Source organism: Podarcis vaucheri, assembly GCF_965113315.1.
Source record: "Podarcis vaucheri genome assembly, chromosome: 6".
Lineage (NCBI taxonomy): Eukaryota > Metazoa > Chordata > Lepidosauria > Squamata > Lacertidae > Podarcis > Podarcis vaucheri.
Genome location: NC_138764.1, coordinates 39,568,669 through 39,581,203, shown reverse-complemented (window position 1 = coordinate 39,581,203; position 12,535 = coordinate 39,568,669). Strand labels below are relative to the sequence as shown.

The window sequence follows — 12,535 nt, the reverse complement described above, 5'->3', positions numbered from 1 at the left end:
TTATTTTTGGACAGAGGATTTAGCCGACTTGAGAGTATTAGCACAAACACATTGCATTGACACATGCTGGGCTCTTCATGCTGACAGATTCTGCTTCTTAGTTGCTAAAAGCAACTTACAATTTCAGTTCAAATGTGAGGGGTTTTTTGGGGAAGTGTTTTGACACTCTCTCTCTTTTTCTCTGTGATCACTCAGCCTGTATTTAGAATCCATGTCCATTTTATTGCGATCTTCCTTTAATCTGATCCTCAGCTATGTACTTCTTTTTAAATTTCTTACTGAGAATATTTCAACTGAACAAAATAAAATAGAAATAAAAAAGTGAATAAAAAATCTAAAAGGAGGGGAGAAGGTATGTTATATCACTATATATGCAAATGACTACAATTCCATATATGCTTGTCTAATATTAATGTTATTATACACAGCAGTTGTTTTTGTTGAATGCTAAGTGCTACATATTGGAAATGGGTACACATGGCCATCGCAATAAAGTATTTCCACTTTTTTGTATCATTCTACATTTGCTTTTTCTTTAAATAAAAAGCACTATGGTTTTGAAAAGTCTGAAGTTCTGTTTGTTCATACATTTCTTTTTAGTCAGGTTTACTTCTGAGAAAAATTGGCCTATTGCATATTTTGTGGTCATATCCGCATCTTACATAGTTTATGCCACTTTAACCAACCTAGCTTCCCTGAAACAAGCCTTGGAACTGTAGATTGTTAAAGGTGCTGAGTATTATTAGGAGGCCCCTATTCCCCTCACAATTCCCAGGGTTTCCTGGGAAGATTGATTGTTAAAGTGTTCTGGGAATGGTACCTCTATGAGGGGAATAGGGGTCGCCTAAAAACTCTCAACACCTTTAACAAGCGACAGTGCCTGGGAATCATGGGGGAAACTGTGACTGTTAGTGGCATAAATAGTACTTTTACAGCTGCTCAGTAACCGTGAATGGTCTCTCTGCCCCGTTTTCTGCTTGTAAAATGAAGATAGTAGTGACTTAAGTCTCGAGGTTATTGATAAGCATGAATAATATATGGATAATAAATATTATGGGAGTTGAAAAATGCTCAGTGGCAGTTAAAAACAAATAATAAACGGGGGGAGAGTAGAGTAGTTAGCACCCATATAAGAGATAGCATGTGCATTACATTGTTATAGGGATGTGGGTGGTGCTGTGGGTTAAACCACAGACCTAGGGCTTGCCGATCAGAAGGCTGGTGGTTCGAATCCCCGCAATGGCGTGAGCTCCTGTTGCTCGGCCCCTGCTTCTGCCAACCTAGCAGTTCGAAAGCACAAAGTGCAAGTAGATAAATAGGTACTGCTCCGGCAGGAAGGTAAACGGCGTTTCCGTGCGCTTCTCTGGTTTGCCAGAAGCGGCTTAGTCATGCTGGCCACATGACCCGGAAGCTGTATGCTGACTCCCTCGGCCAGTAAAGTGAGATGAGCACCGCAACCCCAGAGTCGTCCGCGACTGGACCTAATGATCAGGGGTCCCTTTACCTTTACATTGTTATAATGGAATATTCACAGCGTAAAGTTCAGGGACACCCTAACCATGAAAATATCTACTGCTGCTAAAGAATTATCCCGTTGTGTATTTGCTCGGTGAGAATAAAGTGATAGACCAAGTGAGGAAGGAAGTAACAATTTAACGGCAAAGACCAATTGGTTCTACACACAAACTATTTAAAGAAATTAATAAACACTATATTTAAAAAGAGCACTTACAACTTCAGAATTGTTTGAGGACATCAAAACAGCAAAAGGGGTAAGATGATTGCATCTGCATGTGGTATGGGTGCTATTGAAATGTGCTCGTTCACATCCTTCTGTAGACCAGTTTCCTTCCATTGTGTCTTCTGAATAATTCCAAAATGCACACTTAACATCTTTTTTGTCTACAGTCTGGAACAGAAGGAAAAATTTTAATGGATGGCAAGAGGCACAAAGCCACTCAACTAGAAGTATCTGCTACATTAGCAGAGGCAATTCATCACAATGCCTTTATTCCACAAAACCCAGAATCTGAACTGTTCATAATTCAGGTTCAGGAGAAACACAGGAATAAAAACAAAGAAAATCAGAACAGAAAGATGAAACAAGATAGGTAAAAGAAGGTAGACTAAAGAGAGGAAGGAAAACTACATCTGCTTTCTCCTTCTTTTCAAACATTATTCCTGAGTTTTAGAAATCAACAGTCCAAATAATGGATTAAAAAATGTCTGTACAATTAACATGTTTGCTCCTGTCCATTTCTAGTGGCCTTATTTTGACCAGGACTTGCTAATTCTTCTCTTTCCAGAGAGTGTATATGACTGTACTACAGGCCTTGACTTTTTGCACCACCTGACCTTCTAGTCTTTGAAATGGGTTTGTGAGAGGAGAGGTCATTGTTTTGTTGTTTTTGTTTTAACTACTTGCATGTCAAAGCCCCCCCCCCAGGAGAATAAAGACACTAGGACATAGAATTTTGGGTTAATGTTAATGGGCAAAATTTAGGCCACAACTTTATTGGAATGTGAGCCATATTGGTATAGGCATTGGCACCAACAGACTATATCTGATTTCCTGCCCGCCTTGCAGGAAGTCTGTAGGGGTAAACCACCAGTAGGGGGAGCCCGCTGATGTGGATCGACTCGAGCATCCCCTGGGTTCCCGATGGGGCCGTGGCATGGCCCTAGCCCCTCCGCAGACTTCGGATGAGATCCAGACACCTGGGTTCCTTTAACAGAATACCCTTGAGCATGGAGGGGCAGGTGATGGCCGTACCTCCCCCCCCCCATATAGCTATTCCAATGCCTAACTGCCACATGAGCCCAAAGCTCGCTGCCAATATCCTCACACCTGCAACCAAACTCCTATTCCTTTGATAATATCAGCCAACCAGGCGTCATTTCCGCCACTGGAAAGATGAATGCCATCTGCCCAATAGAGGGCCTCATTGTTATAGACAATTCCTGGGTGGCAAATCACATGGCAACCCAGTGCCAACAACTTCCATGTTACAGCATGATCCAAGAGTTTCCTGGCCTTGTTAGTGGAAGCTGGGCAGCGACTGTCGTGCCAAATGTGTCTCTCTATGAGTTGTGACCATAAAATAGCCATTTTGGGGAAGGTTATTGACAAGTCCTCAAAGTCCTTTTTAATGCTTAGTCTCAAGTTGAAGCCCTTCCTGGAGGGCAAGTCGTTCTCGCCCAGCTGCACCACCAGTGCTGAAGGCGGCAGCCCTGGCCTTCACCATCAGCAAAAATTCTTCCCAGGGGTGATTCAGCGATGTGCCGGGGTTTAAATTGCCCCAGCCATGCCCCCTGACCTGCGCAATCGGCCGCTCACTGCCTGGCATGGCCAGGCCCTCTCAGCTTAACGTGAGACACAGTCCCGCCCCAACGCTGAGGTGGGGGTGGGCCTGGTGGCGAGACTGCAAACCGCCCCCACTCAGAAGTGGAAGCGGTTTACTTGTGTTTTTACTTAATATTTTTATCCTGTAAACTGCCTTGAGATCTTGCGATGAAGGGCGGTCTATAACTAATAATAATAATAATAATAATAATAATAATAATAATGCCCCATCTTTCTTGTTTTAGGCCCCATCTGCACCATACGTTAAAATCAGCATCATGCCACTTTAACAATCATAGCTGTAGTTCATTAAGGGAGTGGAGAGTTGGCAGGAGGCCGTTAATTACCTCGCAGAACAACAATTCCCAGAGTTGCTGGGAAGAGGGATTGATTGTTAAACCACTTTGGGAATTGTAGCTCTTTGAGAGGCCTTAGAACTCTCAGCATCTTTAACCAACTATTATAAGGTCAGCCTGGATAGCTCAGTTGGTTAGAGCATGGTACTGAAAGGGGCAAGGTTGCACGTTTGATTCCTGTATGCGACAGCTGTGTATTCCTGTATTCCAGGGATTTGGACTAAGTGATTCTCAGAGTCCCTTTTCCTATTCTACTGTTCTATTATTCTAGGATTCTTCAGGGAAAGTCATGACTGTTTAAAGTGCTATGATACTGCTTGCCTAGTCTGGACTTTCATTGTCCATATTATTGCCCTTATCCTCCTGCAAAACAACATCAAAACCAAAAACCTTTCCTCGGCTTACCTGCTAAAGGTGCATACTGAATCATACCCATTTAATATTCTACTTTTTATTTATTTATTATATTTGGATCTTGACTGCCTTCCCCCAAAAATCATGATGACTTCTTCACAAAAGCCCTGGGAGGTAGACAAGGTCAATACATCGTTACTTCGCCAAGAATACTGAGTGGGATTTATGGATGAGTCAGGATTTAATCACAGGATTTAATGCCATTCTACTTCCTATCAACTTCTGTCTATCATACACTATGTAACATCATGTCTTTTAGCACAGGAGGAAAGAAAGTAATTATATTAATTTCTCTAAATTTTCAGTGAAACTGTTCTTTTTCTGCCCCCCCCCCCCCATTAAAAGACTTTTGAGTCACCTTTCAGGTCCAGTGCCCTCCCAAGAAGAGATACAAGATAGTTAATGAATTACAACCACAATAAAAATAGCAATATAGTACAAGAAACAGCAAATTATGCTCCTGAAAATGATAAGTAACTTCATCATAGAGTGGCTGGGGAAACCCAGCCGGATGGGCGGGGTATATATAATAAAATTAAATAATAATAATAATAATAATAATAATAATAATAATAATAATAATAGAATTGCAGATTTGGAAGGACAATCTGCCATACAGGTATTGAAGTTGCACTCTTGGCATTATCAGTACCAGGCTCTATCCAGGCTTAGCACAGCAGCTAATGAAAAGCAGACTGAAATTAAAGATTTTAAGATTGTTTCTTTTAGAAATTTCTGGTGGTGGGACTATAAATACCTCCTGAGGGAGGATATTCCACAGATGTGAGGCTGCTTCTGAAAGGCCACATCTTTTGAATCTAGCAACCTCTGATCATCAGGCTAGAGAGCAGAGCCCCAGAAGCTTCAAGCTCAAGCATAGAATTGTAGAGTTGGAAGGGACCGTGAGGGCCATTTGGTTGACCCCTGCAGTAAAGGAATCTCTTGCCCAACTTGGGGCTCGAACCCACAACCCTAAGATTAAGAGTCTCATGCTCCACCATCCAAGTTATCCCAATATCCCATTCTCATATTGATGTAGGTAGCCCTTTGGAAAACCTGATTACAAACCATCTAGGGTCATAAATAACACTTCAAATAGGACCCGCAAACAATAGGCAGCCAGTGTGACTGGTACACAATACAGTAGGTGGGATGTGAATCTGATTCTTTGTCCCCCTCAGGCATTCATACTGCCACATGCTGTACCAGCTGAAGTTTCCAAATAGCCTTTAATGGCAGCCCACACACAGCAGATTACAGCAATCTACTGCTGATTGCCCACCATGTCACCTGTTTGTGCGATGCAGCACCAGCACCATTAACTTCAGTGCCCTGCTAAATTTTGCTCATCTGCTTTTGCCTCTCTAGGCAAACGTGGCAAATGCAACAGATGCACAGCTTGTAAATGGAGGATGTTGAGAGGTGAGGAGGAGATTCGTATGACACTAACCAATTATTGACAATTGTGTAGTAGAACCAACATGCAGTTATTAGTCTTGTCAATTCCTATCAACACTTTGCAGCGCTAACACACTCCCTCCCTGGCACTTGCTGAGCGGAAATCAGAATTGTAATTTCCCCTCTAATCATATTATATGCACATATCAGCAAATGACATAGGTGTGAGTGAACAACCAAATGAAAACAGAGTAGCTCCTTGTTACAACATAATTGTAGGCTTACTTTTAATCAGGTGCTCATTAGAAAGAAAACCTACCTGTGCATGTTTTAAAGTCAATGTTATTTTCTCTACTGGGTACAGCATAGGTGGCGTGGAGTGAATTGCGACAGCTATAACTGATGACCCTACTGTCTCTCCATGCTCTGAATTTTCCTCCAGTGAGAAGTTCTGCGATGATGAGAAGAGAGAGCCAATATTGCTGTACCGCAGAAACACAACTGCAACGGTGCCTATCAATCAAACAAACTGTGCTTAGTGGGTTGTAGCTTGTTTCCTAACAACCCTGAAGATAATAAGGAAATGACAAATAATAGATATCTGTATTTATTTTGCATGAAATATGCATAACATATTTTTTTTTTGCCACACAGTTATTGAAAAGGTTAAGAGACAGTGAAGAATGTCTGCCTCTCAAGACAATATAACCCACCAGTATTAAAAATGAGTGTTTGTGATGCAAAATTAAGCGGATGGGTCCAAACTTTCCCTATTGTGACTAGAAGGGCTCCTTCGATTCAGAGAAGGCATTGAAGTCCAGCAGAGGCTCCTGCTGAAATGAGGAGGAATATTTTGTTGTTGCTGTTGGCAATTTCCTCCATTGCTCCTGCAGCTCCCAGTGCCACCTCCCACACTGTTCTCCCCCCCAAACTTCCAGAGCAGATATTCAGGGGGAACAGGAAGCTGCAGGGAGGAGGAAACTAGCAAAACCTGCCCCTCCTTTCCTCTGATGTCATAGAATCGTTGAGTTGGAAGTGACCATGAGGAACATCTATTCCAACCTTCTTCAATGCAGGAATCTTTTCGTCCAATGTAAGGCTTGAACCCACAACCATTAGATTGAGAGTCTCATGCTCTACTGACTGAGCTACCATGTTTCTGCCTTTGAGAAGAAATCTGCTCATGTGAACTCTGGATCCAACCCAGTGCCAGTGAAAATCTGTTCTGAAGTGTTTGGGAGAAGTTTGCCGTCTAGAAAAAAAAGTGGCTTGGGAGATGGTGGGAGAAGGAGGAAATGAGTGGAAATCACCTCCCCACTTTTCCCAGCAGGGAACACCTGCTGGGCCTTGGCTCCTTCTGTGTACAGGTCCATTCATGGAAGTTAACTGGATCTATTCCAGAGGTTTGTTTCGTTGTTGCTTTGCAATTATGCTTTGAATATTTTCAAGAGCAGGTATTTGATCCTTGCCAAGGGTGCATTTCTAGTGAAATACCTTTGAGAAATAATTGAAATTGCCTCATTGGGATTGGCTATCCCAAACCCTCCTGAAGGATTTACTTTCCTGAATTTTGCATAGGAGGAGGCTTCTGGAAAACCCTACTGAACTTCACTTCTATAGCCTTATTCCTTGAGTCACATTTCTCTCCCTAACCTTTAGAAGTAGTTGCTTCCTTTTTCTTTGCAGAGACCTTTATAATCTCTCCTCCCAACTGCACATGCTGGTGAATGTGCTCCATGCGCTGTATATCAAAGGCAAGAACTTTGAAAGCTGCAAAAGAAAAGAAGAAAGGGGAAAAACTCCTTTGGAACTCACAATTACATCCCAGCCTACTAAACCTCACACTTCTGCAATTAGGTTTACACTCAGCTGAACATTTATTACAGATGTCAGCACAAAGTCCAGCCAGGTAATTTAAGAGTGAAGACGCATGCACACATACGCACACACGCACCATTGTGTGGTTCATATTTGTTCGGGAGTACGTTAATTCTAGTAGGCACAAATCTTTTATTTCCATTTTTGTACCTTTCCTTGGAAAAATGCAGCCCCTAATTTGCTTTGCGTTCAATGCATTTCCTAAAGAATAATGGGAACTACTTTCAAAGGAACAACCTTTTTATTAAGAATGCATTTCTGAAATGGAATATCAATTGCCATCTTTAAAAGCATAGTACCATTGAACAGTTTTTATTTTATAATATTTGGAGGTAGAAATGGATATTTTATTATTACTACACAAAGATGCACTGTGCTTTAATGATGTCTGTTGCTGAAACCAAAGAAAGCAATCTAATATGAACCACCCTGGACAAAGAAAATGACATTAGAGGGCATAGAGTCCTTTTTGTTGCTTTGCTCTGATCAATGTAGTGCTTCAGTCACCCATAAGGCAGCATAAAGGTCAATCAGACAGTTAAAAGCAAAGCAAAACAAGCATTTGACTAATGGGGTGGAATTACTTGGCTGGACTGTCTGCTACTTATAGCACAGAAAGCACACACACTTGTGATCTGAAGTTTCCAGCAAACTAAATATCAGCAAATGTTTGGTCCTCTTGCCAAGGGTGTCCAGCACAGCTGGCTTATATACATCACGGGTCGGCCAGGCATGAAAGCAGACAATGCCTGGCCAACCATAAGGGTCTCTGATTGGACTGGCCCATTTAAACTTCAGGTTTGGGTAGGCAATCAGTGACCGGCCAACCAGAGAAATTCCCAGGTAGGCAGCTGGCAACATGAACTCTGACCGCCCAGGGATGGCAGCTAGGACGGGGGGGGGGCGTTTCAAAACCCTCACCCACCTGGGAAAAGGTGTGTAGCCATTTCAGAGCCTAAAAAGTAATTCCTGTTAGGGTTGCCTGCAGCTTATGCACTTCTATGTTGAAGTGTTGCAGTTTTATGATGAAGTTTTGAGATGAAGAGCTGGGTGATGTATGCTAATAGGACGCAGGTGGCACAGTAGTCTAAACCACTGAGCTTCTTGGGCTTGCTGATCGCATGATCGGCAATTCGAATCCACACAATGGGGTGAGCTCCCGTTGCTCTATTCCAGCTCCCATCAACCTAACAGTTCGAAAGCATACCAGCGTGGGTAGATAAATAGGCTTCATGGTGTCCCATTGCACCAGAAGCGGTTTAGTCATGCTGGCCACATGACCTGAAGAGCTGTCTGTGGACAAACACCGGCTCCCTCAGCCTGAAAGTGGAGATGAGCACCACACCTCATAGTCAAATTCGACTGGGCTTAGCCATCCAGGGGTCCTTAACCTTAATCTGTATGCTATTAGACTGAGTTCTGCAATGGCATGGCACAGCTGTGGTTACTACTCACTAACTAGCATGAGCCACTGCAAACTCTCTGTCTCAGTTTTGTGTCTGATGCTGACCTATCTCATATGAGTTCCTGTGATGCCATGGATGCAGCTCCTGGAAGACACATGCAGAAGGCACAGTGAAGAGACCCTTTAGATTTCCAAACACAGAGAGAGCTGGGCAGAAGAGTAGTGTGAAGACAGATGTCTTAATTGAGACTCTACAACAACAGCCTCTGCAAGGCATTCACACAACATTGCTTTCAATATCAACAGTCTGTCCTGGAAGGAAAATGGGAACAGTTTTCAAATCATTTGCTCCCTTTTGCATACCTAAATCACTGGCATTAACCTCCACTTCTGTTGTCTTTTGAAAGCTCTGTGACATGAGTGCCGTGGTTTCTTCTGCAGCATGCAGCAGTTTAGTGAGGCTTCTTCTTCTGTTAACTTCCGGGATAGCTTCCCACGCTGCAGTTTTATCCTTCTGAACGAAATTGTTCACAGTATTAATGAATTCCTGTTAGATTAATAGTAAAAAAGTACTTTAGGTTATGTACTATATCTTATAACTGCTCCCCACCCTGCAAAAATGGATCAAATCTGCTGCACGGCTCGATTCACTTACATTAAGAGTTAGATTATAGAGCATTTCATTGTCAGAAATCGTGTTATTCACGATGGTTAGCAAGGGAGAAGATACAGATAATGCTTCTATGTAGGAAATCACATCCACAGGTGAAATTTGCCCTACAGTGTTTTGATTGATTTCTTGTAATACAGCCAGGGGTTCTTTTATTTTTCTAATCTGAAAGAAAGTTGAAATCATTAGGCATGACATTCCTAACATTTACAGTTAAATTCATATACATTCATATTCATTTATCAACATTAGTTAACAAGATGAGCCGACATGAGAGAGTGAATAGAATATTGGATGTCGACTTGGAAGGCTCAAGTCTCAATCTATTCATGGCTTACTGCAGGGGTAGGAAATCTCTGATCCTCCTGTTGTCATTGGATTCCAGCTCCTAGCAGACCCAATCAGTATGGCCAAGGAATGATGAGAGCTGTAGTTGAATAATATCTGGAAGCACACAGGTTCCCCAGACCTGGCTCACTGGGTAGCCTTGTGTAGGTACCCATCTTTCCATATTGACTGTACCATATAGGGTAGCTGTAAAAATAAATCTGGAAAACCCAGTGTACAAGCAGGTGTGTCTAATATAGGCTGTTCTAGATACAGGACTGGTCCAAGACATTTTGGCACCTGAGACGAATGACAAAATGGTGCCTCTCTCCACCAGAAAAGAAGAGGTAAGTGAAGAGCTGCCATCTTCTTAAGATTGTAGTACCAGAAATATTATCAGTATCATTTCAGGACAGAGGGAAAGTAAAAATAAGATTTGACAATAGATAAATATGCTAGTCTTACTTACTTTGGCTAAGGTTCTGTTAATATTTTCAGCTATGCAGTCATAGTTTAGTTCACACTTTGGCGCTGGGATTGCTGCTGAAATCAAAAGGGAATATTAAGGTCTTGGCATACAGTCATTTCAGTCTGGCTGATAACTAAAGCTCCAGACTTCCCCATTCGGTCTGTTTTAAAAGCCAGAGATACTTTTTTTTTTTTGTTAAATTTGGTTGGATTTGCATGCGGCATTGTGAATGGCTCGACATATATTCATTCATAGCTAACTGTGAGGTGCAGGATTGAACATGGGGTAATCTCTTTGGGGAGAGATATGTACCAAACCACATATGCTCAGCATGTATACAAAATTGAATTGGACACAAAATAGACGAATATCACCCACTCCTATTTTAAATGCATTTACAAAGCCATGGATAGCAGCTACCTTCTCAGAAGTTGCATTTCTCCTCCTTTCACACACAGGGCAGAATGCCCTTTCTAAGCTGCTGCTACTGCTGTGACTTTTACGAACTTTTTGTTTTTATTTTTAAGAATGCTCTTATATATTCAGGAATGTTTTATGAAAGTTAAGATTTATGTAGCTATAATAATAGATGGGCTCCTGCCAACCTAGCAGTTCGAAAGCACATCAAAAGTGCAAGTAGATAAATAGGTACTGCTCTGGCGGGAAGGTAAACGGCGTTTCTGTGTGCTGCTCTGGTTCTCCAGAAGCAGCTTAGTCATGCTGGCCGCATGACCCGGAAGCTGTACGCCGGCTCCCTCAGCCAATAAAGCGAGATGAGCGCCGCAACCCAGAGTTGGTCACGACTGGACCTAATGGTCATGGGTCCCTTTACCTTTAATAATAGATGGGAGCTCATCTGATTAATCATGAAGCTTCTTTAAAAAATCAGTGACGTGCCTGGCTTTGTTCTTTCTCTTTTGTGGTTTTGTAAATTTGATTGTATGGTGTCTTGAACCTTTTAGGGATAGATGTTGAATGGTCAAAACCGACAAGTGTGGCTACCCTATGAGGTAACAGCACTGTAACTCCATGCTATCCATGCTGTGGCATCACAACATTCTGCATTTCTCTGCCCCAATCAGTGGCAGCCAATTTTGTGGAGTGAGGGTGAGGAAAACATGGTATATCATGGTGATGCCACAGCATGAGGTAAGCAATACTGCATGTTATGGCAGGTGCAGTTAAATGTGTGATGGCCACATACTCACTGTAATGCATTGATACTTGTCAATGCATTTTTAAATTTTTATTTTAAAAGCCACTTGTATTTAAACTGACTTGGACGAAAAATTCAATCTGAACCAAAAAGACACGTGCATGAAAGCATTAAGCAAAGGTGATTTCATTGTACCAAGTTAGCATTCCTGTTTACATGTTTTGCCCAATCTTTACTCAAGTGTAGCACAACTCTGGAATATCTCTAAGGCTCTATTGATAATAGCAAAGCTACAGTCATATAGTGTATTTGACCCCTTAACGGTTAATGGACTTTGGTTGGTAAGTAATAGACGAAAATCAGTTCTGTATTTTATAATATATGACAGGCTACTTCTATTTTTCAGCAAACACACCTATCAGTCTTTTCTCCCTCTTTTAAAAAGCACAATAATAATGCAGGTATTCACATCTTGCCACTTTTTTATATCCAGCTGATTAATCTAACTGAAGATAAAGAGTTACCGGTGGGCCTCTCAGAAGATATAGTTTTATAATAACACATAAAGCTCTATAATATCATTTACCTTGGCAGGAAGTGCCATCATTTGGCTTAAACTGTAATTTTCCTGTGGATGGTTGATAACCTTCCTTACAGGAGCAGTTATATCCTCCATACACATTTTCACATTTCGCATGATCTCCACAGGCAGCAGTTACTGGTTCAGCGCACTCATCTATATCTGCAAATATTGTGAGAAATTGAATTTTAAAAAAGGTTTTACATACTAACACCTTGCCGCTTTGTTGGTAGTAGCCTGATGTGCTGCAAGCAATTACATATTGAAATTTCACATCTACATCTTTTTTTTTAAAAAAAAGCAGCAGCAGCAGAAAGCTAAGCTATTGATCAAATGGAACAGAAACACGTGTGGCAATTAGGCAATTATAGTGCCTTGTAGGATAAAAGTCAAGGGAATGAGAGCAGGGCTAAATCTCAAAAAATGGAGATATTAGTGTGGCTCAAGTGAGACTGAAAAGTAGACCCACATATATAATGTATACATATAAGCTATACATATACATACATAATGTATACATATAAGCTAAACAAGCTATA

General features: G+C 41.6%; 1 protein-coding gene across 3 annotated transcripts in view; it reads right to left on the bottom strand.

Annotated features, from left to right (window-relative positions):
- The window catches only part of ADGRL4 (adhesion G protein-coupled receptor L4), a 90,451-nt gene that overhangs the window by 28,487 nt on the left and 49,429 nt on the right, over positions 1–12,535 (bottom strand). For 2 of the 3 annotated variants that reach the window (XM_082228086.1, XM_082228087.1), the window contains exons 5-11: positions 12,003–12,158; positions 10,261–10,334; positions 9,450–9,629; positions 9,158–9,341; positions 7,165–7,281; positions 5,831–6,024; positions 1,733–1,909 (exon numbers count right to left, since the gene is read on the bottom strand). In XM_082228086.1, the coding sequence (XP_082084212.1) occupies positions 1,733–1,909; positions 5,831–6,024; positions 7,165–7,281; positions 9,158–9,341; positions 9,450–9,629; positions 10,261–10,334; positions 12,003–12,158 (1,082 nt within the window). The remainder of the gene's footprint in view (positions 1–1,732; positions 1,910–5,830; positions 6,025–7,164; positions 7,282–9,157; positions 9,342–9,449; positions 9,630–10,260; positions 10,335–12,002; positions 12,159–12,535) is intronic. The other variant, XM_082228088.1, reaches the window with a different exon arrangement.